Source organism: Hirsutella rhossiliensis (assembly GCF_020360975.1).
Source record: "Hirsutella rhossiliensis strain HR02 chromosome Unknown scaffold00008, whole genome shotgun sequence".
NCBI classification, from domain to species: Eukaryota; Fungi; Ascomycota; class Sordariomycetes; order Hypocreales; family Ophiocordycipitaceae; genus Hirsutella; species Hirsutella rhossiliensis.
Genome location: NW_025408674.1, coordinates 1,679,442 through 1,692,951, shown reverse-complemented (window position 1 = coordinate 1,692,951; position 13,510 = coordinate 1,679,442). Strand labels below are relative to the sequence as shown.

Below are 13,510 nucleotides of genomic sequence, written 5' to 3'. Positions count from 1 at the left end.
CTTATTTAACTCTTTACTTTTAATTTTGCCTTTATATATTTTATATACTTTTTACTTCTCTCCTTAAAAGAAAAGTACTTTTATATACTTCTTACTTCTCTTCTTATAAGAAAAGTACTTTTATATACTTAAAGGCTAAAAGGAAATAAGTTATCTAAGAGTATAAACTAAGGGTTTTATAAGTATAGCTTATTAAATAGCTTTATTAATAATATAATTAAAAAGAGCTTTTTATAAGTAAAAGGAAAAAAAGTTAATTTAATAATTTACTAATAAAAGTAAGATTTAGTAACTAATTAAAAGAAAGTATTTATAAGGAGAAAATTAATAATAGCGTTTTTATTTTTAAGAAAAAATAATAGAACCTTTTATTACTATATTTCTTAAGGTATAGGTAGAAATAGCTTTTATAGCCTTTATATCTTTATTTATTACTTTTTCTAGATTGCCTACGTACTTTATACTATACTATAGAGTTCACGTTAGCAAAAGTAATCGTAATACGCCTTACTATATACTATACAGTGCCCATCTGATCCGCCACGGCATGGCAGCCCCACCCATACAGTACTATTGTAGTATTTACACTGTACGACGCCTCAGTCGTCCGTCGCCTTTCTCATAGCTGCCAAGACCAGACCAACGGTGCCGGTGCAGCCTCGCATCCTCATCACTCTCGCGCGAAGCCAGCTCCCGACCATCGCTCTCTCCTCCATCTGGCAGGGCTTGGCGCTGCCCGCCATGCCACAGTGACGTGCTGTGCAAGCGCAGTGTTTCTCCTTGTTCTCTTCTTCTACTTCTTCCATCGAGAGGAGCACACGACAGCCTCCAGGCATCATTATCCTTCCACCAGACCACATCTTACAAACGACGACCCGCGATTCTTAGGCACGGGCTGCCCACCTCTCGATCCGCCCCCATCGACAGCGCTGCATCCATCGATAGCGATACACCTTCTGTACCGCCCATCCTCAGGCTTGGTTCGTGCGGCTTCGAGGCCCGGGCCCAGGGGCTCAAGACGAGCAGAATGGCGCAGCAGCAACAGGTTGCGCTGGAGCGGCTGGAGCACATCACGCGAGGGCTGCGGTCGCGGTAGGCTTTTCTCCCTCCCCTTTCCCCTTTCTCAAGCCATCTGACCGCTGCGCAGGACTGGAGATGAGACTCGCAAGCGAGCTGCGCTGCAGCTGCGGGAACTCGTGGCCGTATGCCATCGAGGTACGAATAGAGCCCCGCCAACGTGCTTCCTCCCTCCTTCCCTCCATCGAGCCCCCCATCTGACGCTGATGCTCTCGCCAGACCTCAGTCAGGAACAGTTCCTCGCCTTCTACAATGCCGTCAACAACAAAATCACACAACTCATCACCCACGGCAGCGACTCCGCGGAGCGGCTGGGCGGCATTTATGCGCTGGACTCGCTCGTCGACTTCGATGGAGTAGACGTCGCCGCCAAGTACACTCGGTTCACCCAGAACCTCAAGACGATTCTGCGTGGCAAAGACATCAATCCCATGCAGCCTGCCGCTATTGCCCTGGGTAAACTCTGTCGTCCAGGCGGATCCTTGATTTCCGAACTCGTCGACTCCGAGGTCAACACCGCCCTCGAGTGGCTCCAGAACGATCGAGTCGAAGAACGCAGATACAGCGCTGTGCTCGTTCTCAGGGAGCTCGCGAGAAACGCCCCGACGCTCATGTACCAGTTCATCCCCACCATCTTCGACTGGATTTGGGTCGGCCTGCGAGACCCTCGAAAACTCATCCGTGCCACCTCGGCCGAGACTGTCAGCGCCTGCTTCCGCATCATTCGGGAGCGCGACCAGGAGATGAAACAGCTTTGGATGAGCAAGATATACCACGAGGCCAGGCAGGGCCTCAAGATCAACACCGTCGAGTCGATCCACGCCTCTCTGCTGGTTCTCAAGGAACTTCTCGAGCAAGGGGGCATGTATATGCAGGAGCATTACCAGGAGGCTTGTGACATTGTCTGCAAGCACAAGGACCATCGGGATCCAACAATCAGGAGCACTGTTGTGCTCCTTATCCCAGACCTGGCAAGCTACTCGCCAGCAGACTTTGCACACGCCTGGCTGCACAAGTTCATGGTCTATCTTTCTGGCATGTTGAAAAAGGACAAGGAGCGAAACGACGCCTTCCTCGCCATCGGCAACATTGCAAATTCCGTCAAGAGCGCGATTGCGCCGTATCTCGATGGGGTTCTCATCTACGTCCGCGAAGGCCTCAGCGTGCAGTCCCGCAAGAGAGGCTCGGTGGACCCCGTCTTTGACTGCATCAGTCGCCTTGCCGTCGCCGTGGGCCAGACGCTGAGCAAATACATGGAGGCGCTGCTCGACCCCATCTTTGCCTGCGATTTGACTCCAAAGTTGACCCAAGCCTTGGTCGACATGGCGTTCTACATCCCCCCCGTCAAGCCCACGATCCAGGAGAGGCTGCTCGATATGCTGAGCATCGTCCTCTGCGGCGAACCTTTCAAGCCACTTGGCGCTCCACAGCCCAACACGCTCAGTTCTGTGCCCGCCATTGCAAAAGACGCCAAGGATCCCCAAGCCTATGAGCATCGGCGGGCAGAGGTCAAACTTGCCCTCAATACCCTCGGCAGCTTCGACTTCTCCGGCCACATCCTCAACGAGTTCGTGCGAGACGTGGCCATCAAATACGTCGAAGACGAGGACCCCGAAATCAGAGAGGCGGCCGCTCTCACGTGCTGTCAGCTCTACGTCCGAGACCCCATCGTCAACCAGACAAGCTACCACGCCCTTCAAGTCGTCGGAGACGTGATTGAGAAGCTACTCACCGTGGGGGTCTCAGACCCAGAGCCCAGCATTCGGAGAACAGTGCTGGCCGCGCTTGACGAGCGTTTCGACCGCCATTTGGCCAAGGCCGAAAATATCCGCATCCTGTTCTTTGCCCTCAACGACGAGATTTTCTCCATCAGGGAGGTATCCATCTCCATCATCGGCCGGCTGGCCAGATACAACCCGGCATACGTTATCCCGTCCCTGCGAAAAACCCTCATCCAGATGCTCACCGAGCTGGAATTCTCCGACGTCGCCCGCAACAAGGAAGAAAGCGCCAAGTTGCTCAGCCTCCTTGTGCAGAATGCACAAACCCTCATCAAGCCATACGTGGAGCCCATGATCTCGGTTCTTCTGCCCAAGGCCAGCGACCCTCTGCCATCGGTCGCTGCAACCATCTTGAAGGCCATTGGGGAGCTGGCAACCGTCGGGGGCGAAGACATGCTCCCTTACAAGGATCGGCTGATGCCGTTGATCATCGACGCGCTGCAGGATCAGAGCTCGAACATCAAACGCGAGGCTGCGCTCAATGCCTTGGGCCAGCTGGCGAGCAATTCGGGATACGTTATTAGACCATATCTCGAGTATCCCCAGTTGCTGCAAATTCTACAGGGCATCATCAGGACAGAGGGCCAGCGTGGCCCTCTCAGGCAGGAGACCATCAAGCTGATGGGTATTTTGGGTGCTCTGGACCCTTATAAGCACCAGGTAAGTCTTGGGTTCGGTTTGCGCTCCCCCATACATTCCACTTATGAACCGGAGGTATTCCGCAGATGACTGACATTGTGAAACAGCAAGTTGAAGAGCGTACACCAGAGGTGCAACGACGAGTCGAGTCGAATCAGATGACCGATATCTCGCTGATGATGACGGGGCTGACGCCCTCTAACAAAGAGTATTTCCCCACCGTGGTCATCAACGCCCTGCTCCAGATCCTCAAGGACCATTCACTTGCCCAGCATCATGCTGCGGTGATTGAGGCAATCATGAACATCTTCAGGACGCTCGGCCTCGAGTGTGTGTCCTTTTTGGATCGCATTGTTCCGGCATTCCTCCACGTCATCCGATCCTCGGCCACGACCCGCCTGGAATCGTACTTCAACCAACTTGCGACTCTAGTGAGCATCGTTCGTCAACATATAAGGAACTATCTTCCAGATATCATTGAGATTCTTCAGGAGTATTGGCACAAATCTATGTCATTGCAGACAACCATTCTGTCCCTGGTGGAGGCCATTTCTCGTTCCCTCGAGGGTGAGTTCAAAATCTACCTGGCGGGGATACTCCCTCTCATGCTCGGAGTCCTCGACAAGGACTCGAGCGCAAAAAGGGTGCCCTCTGAGCGAGTCCTCCACGCCTTTCTCGTCTTCGGCGCCAGCGCGGAAGAGTACATGCACCTCATCATTCCCGTCATTGTCCACACGTTTGAGAAGCAGGGCCAGCCAACGTTTATCAGAAAACAGGCGATTGACACCATCGGGAAGATATCGCGGCAGGTCAACTTAAACGACTATGCAGCGAAGATCATTCACCCTCTCACTCGTGTGTTGGACATGGGCGAGCCGTCGCTGAGAGTGGCTGCACTGGATGCTCTCTGCGCCTTGATCCAACAGCTCGGCAAGGACTATCTTCACTTCATGGGCACAGTCAATAAAGTCATCAACCAGCATCAGATCCAGCACCAGAACTATGAACTGTTTGCGAGCAAATTGAAAAAGGGCGAAGTGCTGCCGCAGGACCTGAGTTCTAAGTCACGGTTTGCCGACATGGCGGACGAAACGCCATTGGCCGACCTGGGGACCAAGAAGCTCGAAATGAACCCTGTTCACCTCAAGGCCGCGTGGGACACAAGGGGCAAGTCTACGATGGAAGACTGGCAGGAGTGGTTACGGCGCTTCAGCACGACGCTCCTCACAGAGTCGCCAAACCACGCACTTCGAGCCTGCGCCAGCCTTGCGAGCGTCTACCTACCCTTGGCCCGAGAGTTGTTCAACTCGGCCTTTGTTTCGTGCTGGAGTGAGTTGTATGAGCAATTCCAAGACGAACTCATCCAGAACATTGAGAGTGCCATCAAATCCGAGAATGTGCCACCCGAGCTGCTCGGTCTCTTGCTCAATCTCGCCGAGTTCATGGAGCATGATGACAAGGCTCTGCCCATCGACATCCGCGTCCTTGGCCGGGAAGCAGCTCGCTGCCACGCCTACGCAAAAGCTCTTCACTACAAAGAATTGGAGTTTTTGCAGGACCAAAGCAGCGGAGCCGTCGAGGCGCTCATCGTCATCAACAACCAGCTCCAGCAATCCGACGCCGCTATCGGTATTCTCCGTAAAGCCCAGTTGTACAAGGAAGGCATTCAGCTTCGTGAAACGTGGTTCGAGAAGCTCGAGAGATGGGAAGAGGCATTGGCCTTTTACAACAAGCGTGAACGGGAAGTTGCCCCAGATCAACCGGTCCCCGTCGAAATCGTCATGGGCAAGATGCGATGCCTGCACGCCCTCGGCGAGTGGGATGCGCTTGCCAACCTGACAAGCAGCACCTGGGCCAATTCGGCGCCAGAAGTTCAGCGCATGATTGCTCCGCTTGCCACGGCGGCCGCGTGGGGCCTGGGCAAATGGGACTCGATGGATAACTACTTGTCTTCGCTCAAGCGCCATTCGCCTGATCGCTCATTCTTCGGAGCGATCCTCGCTCTTCACCGGAATCAGTTCCGTGAAGCGATTGCTTGCGTCGAGCAGGCTCGCGAGGGCTTGGACACCGAACTCAGCGCACTTGTGAGCGAGTCTTATAATCGCGCTTATCAAGTGGTGGTCCGGGTTCAAATGCTTGCTGAATTGGAAGAACTCATTGTTTACAAGCAATGCGACGAGAAGAAGCAGGCCACGATGCGCAAGACTTGGGAGACTAGGCTTCAGGGGTGTCAGCGCAACGTCGAAGTCTGGCATCGCATGCTGCGGCTGAGAGCTCTGGTCATTTCCCCTGCCGAGAACATGCGCATGTGGATCAAGTTTGCGAACCTGTGTCGCAAGTCTGGTCGCATGGGCCTGGCGGAGAAGTCGCTGAAGCAGCTCATCGGCACCGACGCTGCTCTGGAGACCATGATTCCCTACTGGCTGGAGAGCATGAACGAGCGCTCAAACTCAGCGACGCCTCGAAGCATACCTGCCCAGGTCATTTATGCCATGCTGAAGTACGAGTGGGAAATGGGCCAACAGCCAACGGCGCGGCGAGACGGGGTTGCGGAGCGGACCTTGTACTGTCTCCAACGCTTCACGAACGACACCGCTCACCGGTTGGACTTGGCCAAGGCACATCTCACAGCCCAGGTGGGTAGCGACATGAACATCACGGCCGACTATGGGTTCCAGAACCAGGTGGATCCATCTGTCATGAGCCCGCAGACGCAACGCGCCCTATACGACCAGACGGTGCTGCTGGCCAAGTGCTATCTGCGGCAAGGTGAATGGTTGATCTCGCTGAACAAGGACGACTGGCAGTACAGCAAAGTCCAGGAGATTTTGACATCATACTCTCAAGCCACCAGATACAACCCACGCTGGTACAAGGCATGGCACGCGTGGGCGCTGGCAAACTTTGAGATTGTGCAGACACTGTCGGCTCGGAACGACGGCCAGCTATCGAGGGCAGATCAAGCAATGATCATCGAGCACGTGGTGCCCGCCATTCAGGGCTTCTTCAAGTCTATTGCTCTGTCCGCTGGGAGCTCTCTTCAGGACACCCTTCGTCTGCTGACGCTCTGGTTCACCCACGGCGGTAGCTCAGAAGTCAACTCTGCGGTCATGGATGGCATAGCCAATGTCAGCATAGACACCTGGCTCGAGGTCATCCCGCAGCTCATTGCTCGGATCAGTCAACCCAACAAGCGCGTCCAGCAATCCGTGCACAACCTGCTCGCCGACGTGGGCAGGACTCACCCGCAGGCTCTCGTCTACCCCCTGACTGTTGCCATGAAGTCTTGGCAAAACACGCGGAGGTCCAGATCGGCCGCCCAGATTATGGACAGCATGCGCCAGCACAGCGCGAACCTCGTGGCCCAAGCCGACACCGTAAGCCATGAGCTCATCCGCGTCGCAGTGCTTTGGCATGAACTCTGGCACGAGGGCTTGGAAGAAGCATCGCGACTATACTTTGGCGACCACAACATTGAAGGCATGTTTGCGACGCTGGAGCCCCTCCACGACTTGCTGGAGCGCGGTCCGGAGACTTTACGTGAGATTTCGTTCGCCCAAGCCTTTGGACGAGACCTCAAGGAGGCGCAAGAGTGGTGCCATCAGTACGAGACGACAAAGGACGTCAACGATCTCAACCAGGCCTGGGATCTCTACTACCAAGTCTTCAGAAGAATCTCCAGGCAGCTCCCGCAGGTGACAACGCTGGAGCTCACGTACTGCTCGCCTAAGCTGTTGGCTGCCAAGAACCTTGACTTGGCTGTGCCCGGGACGTACAAGAGCGGGCAACCGATCGTCAAGATTGTGTCATTCGACTCTACCGTCAGCGTCATCAATTCGAAGCAACGGCCTAGGAAACTGAACGTCAACGGGAGCGACGGCGTGTCGTACGCCTTCCTACTCAAAGGCCATGAAGATATCCGGCAGGATGAGCGGGTCATGCAGCTTTTCGGCCTCTGCAACACTCTACTTGCTAACGATTCCGAGTGTTACAAGCGCCACCTCAACATCCAACGCTATCCTGCCATTCCGCTGTCGCAAAACTCGGGTCTTCTGGGCTGGGTTCCGAACAGCGACACCCTCCACGTGCTGATCCGCGAATACCGAGAGAGTCGCAAGATCCTGCTCAACATCGAGCATCGCATCATGTTGCAGATGGCCCCCGATTACGACAACTTGACGCTCATGCAGAAGGTAGAGGTGTTTGGTTATGCACTCGATAACACCACAGGTCAGGACCTGTATCGGGTGCTCTGGCTCAAGTCCAAGTCATCGGAAGCATGGCTTGAGCGGCGCACCAACTACACACGCTCATTGGGCGTCATGTCCATGGTGGGCTATATACTTGGTCTCGGCGACCGTCATCCCTCAAACTTGATGCTCGACCGAATCACGGGCAACATTATTCACATTGATTTTGGCGATTGCTTCGAAGTTGCGATGAAGCGTGAAAAGTACCCGGAACGGGTACCTTTCCGACTGACTCGCATGTTGACGTACGCCATGGAGGTCAGCAACATCGAGGGCAGCTTCAGGATTACCTGCGAGCACGTCATGCGGGTGCTCCGAGAGAACAAGGAGAGCGTGATGGCGGTATTGGAGGCTGTAAGTCCACGCCGGGTCTTGACGGTGTGTATACTTGATGTGTGCCAGGCGCTGACAGTGCTGATAGTTCATCCACGACCCCCTCCTCACCTGGCGTCTCACCAACGCGGCATCTCCTGCCGGACCCAACTTCCAGTCCGAGCGGGAGGCAGCTCTCGTCGGGCCGAACGCGGTGCGCGCCCGACGACACTCCATTTTGGACGCGGACGTGGCGCCATCGGAGCTGCTGGCCAATGGCGAGCCCTCGGCACCACCCGTAACACGTACTCGCGCGCGTACGAACAGCTCCGCGGCTCCGGACGGTAACATGGTCAACGGAGCGCAAGAGACTGAAAGCCAAAATGCGAGAGCCATCGAAGTTCTCGACCGCGTCGCTCAAAAGCTCACCGGCCGCGATTTCAAGAACACTGAGGAGCTGGACGTGATTAACCAGGTCAACAAACTGATTGTCGAGGCAACCAAGCTTGAGAATCTCTGTCAGCACTACATCGGATGGTGCAGCTTCTGGTAGAAGGCAACTGTGGGCGCGGGACGTGACCCGAGTCGCATGCTCTACTCTTTGCAAGGCGGCAAGGGAGTTGGTCGCCGGTCGGGGCCTCGGAAGCGAGGATGACAAATAGAGGAGTTGAGGAGGCAATGGAGTTATTTTATCTACTTTGGTCCAATGTTTTGATTGCATGGAATCACCGAGTCTTGATACCATCATGAGCGACAGGAAGAGGAGAGCTTTCACAGGGGAATCTGTCAAAGAAGCGGCCATGTTTGCTTTGCTCAACTTTAGGTCACAGCAGCTCGGTTGTCAGGAAGCGTGCTTTATTAAATTGTGCTCAGGCCAGTCCGTCTGATGACAAGATGAATCAAAGGTGTGTACTTTCCACCTATTAGCCCAATGGGACCCGTGCCCGGGCTGCGGCAGGAATCATGGTTCAACGACACGCCAACTAGATAGTCTTACGCCGTCTTTTACGGCAGAAGCTGAGCACCTTCCTCGGCGCTGTCCTGGCTCGACGTTTGCGTCAGCTCGCCATTGCCCCTGTGTCGCCTGTCACGATCCTCGACTGCCATCGTCGGGTCTGAGAGGGCAGCAGGGTGTCGAGGGGCAGACTTGCCGAACAAGTCGTCCATGTCCTCTAGCGCCCTGCCCTTTGTCTCGGGGTACAGTAACCAGATGATCTTTGGCGCCGCGTGGGGTCTCGTCAGTCAACATTCAAGGGAAGGGGGGGAGTTGGTCTAGGAGGGCGCCGCCGGTTTCAACGTACCGGAGCGCAAACCAGGTTGACGGCCATGAAGAAGAAGTAGATGCGGCTGCCGAGGTTGGCCACGCCGACGGGCCAGATCTGAGCGACGATGATGCTCCCGATGGCGCCGCCAGATGCGGCGAGGTTAAGTCCGCGGGCACGAACCGGCGTGGGGAAGATCTTCGCGTCGCAGTGTCAGCCGGGCATTCCCTTTCGCTACTCCTCTTCTGTTCCCTCCCTAGTCTTCTTCTGAGAGTGCATAGTTGAACAGCCAAGAGGACGGAAGGGCGGAGGGAGGGAAAGGGGCCTTCTCACTTCGGAGCTGTACACCCAGGCAGCCGGGCCGAGGCCGAGGCTGTAGCCCATGGCGTAGATGAAGATGAAGGCGATGCAGGCGGCGTCGGCGGCCTTGTTTGCATTGTTCGGGTACGCGAGCGGGAGGGCGCCGTTGATCTGCAGCAAGCGAGCAAGCACGAGATTAGAAGGGGGGGCCTCATATGCCTGTGGGGAGAGGCGGAGGGTGGAACAAAAGGGATGGGGGCGAGCAACTGACAAGCATAGAGACGCCCATCACAAGGCAGCCCCCAACCAGGCACGCCCTGCGGCCGAGGGCATCAATGGCCCACATCTCCACCACCGTCATGCCAATCTTGGCCGTCATCTCGATGGCGCCAGCCATGAGGGCGAGGCGCGTGGACAGGCCAAGGGCCCGCAGCAGGGTGGGCAGGTAGTACTTCATGGCGGTGGCGCCGCACAGCTGGGCCATGAACTGCAGGGCAAAGGCGCGCCACAGGCGGGCGCGGAGCAGCGGCCGGCGGAAGAGGGCCAGCGCGGCCGAGTCGCGGCCGGGGCGGTCCTCGACGTCGGCGCGGATGGCGGCGAGCTCGCGCGCGACGGCCTCCGGGGGGCAGGTTCCCTCGCGCAGGCGGTCGAGGACGTGGCCTGCGAGCTCTGGCTTGCCCTTTTGCACGAGCCAGCGTGGGCTGCGGGAGGATAGGGGTCAGCGGTTTAAAGGCGGGTGATGGCAAGGGGGGGTCGGGGGAGGCGGTTCTCACGTCTCGGGAACGAAGAAGAGGCCGGCGACGAAGACGATGGCCGGCACGAACTGGAGCAGGATGGAGACGCGCCAGCCCCAGTACTTCCCGTGAGGACCGGTCCAGAAGGTCATGCCGTATCCGACCCTGTCAAGGGGGTTGGCCGTTGGTTAAGAAAGGGACATGATAACGCCCCCGCGAGGAGGGAAAAGGGGTCGGTTGCTGAACCCACCATAAACCGGTGGCTAGGCCGGTGATGAAGCCGATGTGGTTCATGGTGACGAACTTGCCGCGCTCCTTGGCCGGCGAGATTTCGCTGGAGACGGGGCCGGCGACGCCAGGTCAGCTCCATGCCCGGTCTCTCACTCCAACAAGGCAGCGAGGGACCCCCTGAACGCACTCTCAACAGTCCCCATTCACTCACCTCTGATACAGCGGCACCGTCGTGCTAACAACACCCACTCCCACACCGCACACCAGCCTCCCAGCCACCGTCAACCCCAGCGCCGACGCACCGCGGGCGCCCGCGCCGGCCATGAAGGCGGCGCCGACGCACAGCACCGCGGAGCCGACGATGGCGGCGCGGCGGCGGCCCAGCCAGTCGGCCAGCGGATGGGCCAGCAGGACGTAGGACAGCAAGGTGCCGAGGTAGTAGACGGCGGTGACGGCGCCGCGCTGCGAGGCGGATGGCCTGCGCAGCGCCGCCCGCCAGCCCGGATGCACCAGGACCGACGACAAGACGCCGATGTTGTAGCCCCAGATGGAGGCGCCGACGGCAAAGTGTATGCACAGGGCGTACAGGCGCCGCGAGCCCGGGGCCAGGGCTGGGATTCGCCGCATCGTCGTCGTTGCGCCGCCGCTCGCCGGACGGACGGTTGGGGAACTGCAGACTGAATGAGTCGGCGAGGCGGCCAGATTGATGCCTCCCGGAGGCGTGTATGAGAAGTATAGACGGCTGAAAGTGTTCTATCAAGACAACGGCGAGCGACAAGCCTGCGGGGTCAGTATCCCGAGCTGGGCCATCCTGACGCTCGCCCGTCAGCGTCAAAAGCACTTCTTAGTGCCGCCAATCATACACTCGGTCGAGATCAAAGCACAAGCGCGGGCCGGGGCGGCTTAGCCTGACAAACCGGCACAGTAGCCGTGATCATTCACCCCCATCACTTCTCCCGTACATCATTCAGGGTGTCCCATCCATATGCTTCAGCCATCTCACGTGGCTACAGCTCATCCTTGCCGCGGCGCTCCTCGCTGGGCCCTTGCGGCTCGCAGGCCGCTGGCGTGCCCACCTCCATCTTGTAGACACACTTCTCCGCCTCGCTCACCCTCCAGACCTCCTCCTTTTCGGCACACCCCAGCCAGACGTCGGTCCGTCGGCGGGGTCCGTTCCAGCACTGCAGCCCGTCCTCGTACCGCATCACCATGCGCTCGCCCTTGCCCAGGCTCTTGCCATCCAGTCTCTCTTCGTCGTCGGCCATTTCGCGGTCGATGCGGGCAAAGTTGCCCATGTTGGTGTTGCCGTGACCCTTTTTGGAGTTTTGCGACGTCTGCTCCAGCCAAGTGAGCTCGTACGTATACTCGCCAGCCTCGATTTCGACGCGCTTGCCTTTGAGGGCGCGGAAAATGTCCGACGGGCCGTAGTCCTTGGCTAGATCCTCCTGTTCGCTGTCCATGGCCCTCTTGGTGTCCTGGACCTTTCTCTCTGCCGCCTCGACGGCCTCTCGGGCTGCCTTGACGAGCTGAGATTCTGTGCCCTCCTTGACGCTCTCGGCCAGGATACCGTTGCGAATCAGCCACAGCCTCAACCCCTGCACCTTGTCGTGGAGCATACTGCGAAGGAAGGACGGAAGGTAGGCCTCGACGTTGTACACTAGCGCAGTGCTGGTCAGCCGAGTCTAGTTGGACACACAGCGCGAGGGATCTTGGACTTACAAATATCGGTATCTTCGCCTTGATTCTCAAATTCGATCCAGTTGACGCCGCCCTCTGGGCCGTCCTCCTTGAGAACCGTTTCGATATCGGAATCGATGAGTTGGCTCGGTGCGTCGGCAGCTTCACGGGCGGCAAAGTCCTCGAAGGACTTGATGGCGGCCTTGACGCCCTCGTCGTTGAAGTTTGGGTTGTAGTCGGTCTTGAGCTTGGTAAGAAGGGCCTGAAGCTCGTCGACTTTGCTCTGCAGATGGGTGCGCTCTTGGGCCACGTTGCCGAGCGTCTCGCGCAGCTCGTTGACCCTGGTCTTTGCCAGATTGACAAGCACGCCGAGCTTGCCTCCGCTACCTTGGCCCCTGACGACCTTGCCCGTATCCTGAGCCTTGGCCTCGGCGTGCTTGGCCTCGAGGTCCGTCTTTTTTGCTTCGAGCACCGCCATCTCGCCCGTCAGGTCGGCCAACTTGGACTCTGCTTGGCGGCGAAGGTCGCTTGCCTCGCTGATCATTGCATCCCTCGTCTTCTGGGCCTTTTCCATGTTCTTTCGCTTCTGCTCCTCGAGGGCCCTGTACTCCTTGCCAATCTCTGCGCAACGGTTCTCGCACTTGACGCGGCCAAACTCCTCGGAGCCGTCGCAGCAGACGTCGTAGTCACAGACGCCATCATTAACGTAGGAAAAGGGCACGTAGGCGCCAACGTGGCCCTTGTTTGCGCACCAGAAGCCAGGGAGGGCCTTTGTGGCATTGGTGGTGCCCGAGGGAGAGCCGGGGAGAGGCTGCTGGGGGGAGAGCGGGTCGATGTGGGCGCAGGCGGCGGTGCCGGGCTCGTCGGAGCCGTCGGGGCAATCGCACGAGTTGTCGTTGATTCTCGAGGGACTGAGCTTGACCGAAGGGTTGGTGATGCAGGCAAAGTCGGACTTGCCCGCGTAGTAAGATGCAACTGTTGGTGTTCGAGTCAGAAGCGGTCGAGGGAGCGAGGTCAACTGGACTGACATTCTGGACCGACACCGCGCGGCAAGCTGCCCGCAGCAGCCGCAGTGAGGGAGGAGAGTGCGCCCAGCAGCGGTAGCAGAGAATGTCGTTGCTGCATCGTGAAGAGTGCGTGTGGAAAGGCAATGGGGAGGAAAGGAAGTCAAGTCAGGACAGTGACGAGGCCCCTGGAAGAAGAACACGGTAATCGCATGAGTCGAGGCACTGACCTCCGGGCTCCAC

General features: G+C 57.4%; 3 protein-coding genes across 3 annotated transcripts; 1 reads left to right on the top strand and 2 right to left on the bottom strand.

Annotated features, from left to right (window-relative positions):
* Positions 1–1,027: 1,027 nt before the first annotated feature.
* On the top strand, positions 1,028–8,612 carry HRG_07537 (FAT domain-containing protein; the record flags this gene model as incomplete). The annotated part of the gene is made up of 6 exons (XM_044866008.1): positions 1,028–1,092; positions 1,148–1,215; positions 1,297–3,518; positions 3,605–5,581; positions 5,666–8,101; positions 8,169–8,612. 6 exons carry the CDS (start codon positions 1,028–1,030, stop codon positions 8,610–8,612), a joined length of 7,212 nt encoding a protein of 2,403 aa, XP_044718972.1.
* Positions 8,613–9,064: 452 nt separating this feature from the next.
* On the bottom strand, positions 9,065–11,213 carry HRG_07536 (sugar transporter domain-containing protein; the record flags this gene model as incomplete). Its single annotated transcript, XM_044866007.1, has 7 exons — positions 9,065–9,274; positions 9,361–9,519; positions 9,655–9,792; positions 9,893–10,322; positions 10,395–10,520; positions 10,606–10,689; positions 10,798–11,213. 7 exons carry the CDS (start codon positions 11,211–11,213, stop codon positions 9,065–9,067), a joined length of 1,563 nt encoding a protein of 520 aa, XP_044718971.1.
* Positions 11,214–11,593: 380 nt separating this feature from the next.
* HRG_07535 (glucosidase II beta subunit-like domain-containing protein) lies at positions 11,594–13,388 on the bottom strand (the record flags this gene model as incomplete). Its single annotated transcript, XM_044866006.1, has 3 exons — positions 11,594–12,243; positions 12,306–13,238; positions 13,292–13,388. The coding sequence occupies 3 exons, from the start codon at positions 13,386–13,388 to the stop codon at positions 11,594–11,596; spliced, it is 1,680 nt and encodes a 559-aa protein (XP_044718970.1).
* Between the last annotated feature and the right edge of the window lie 122 nt (positions 13,389–13,510).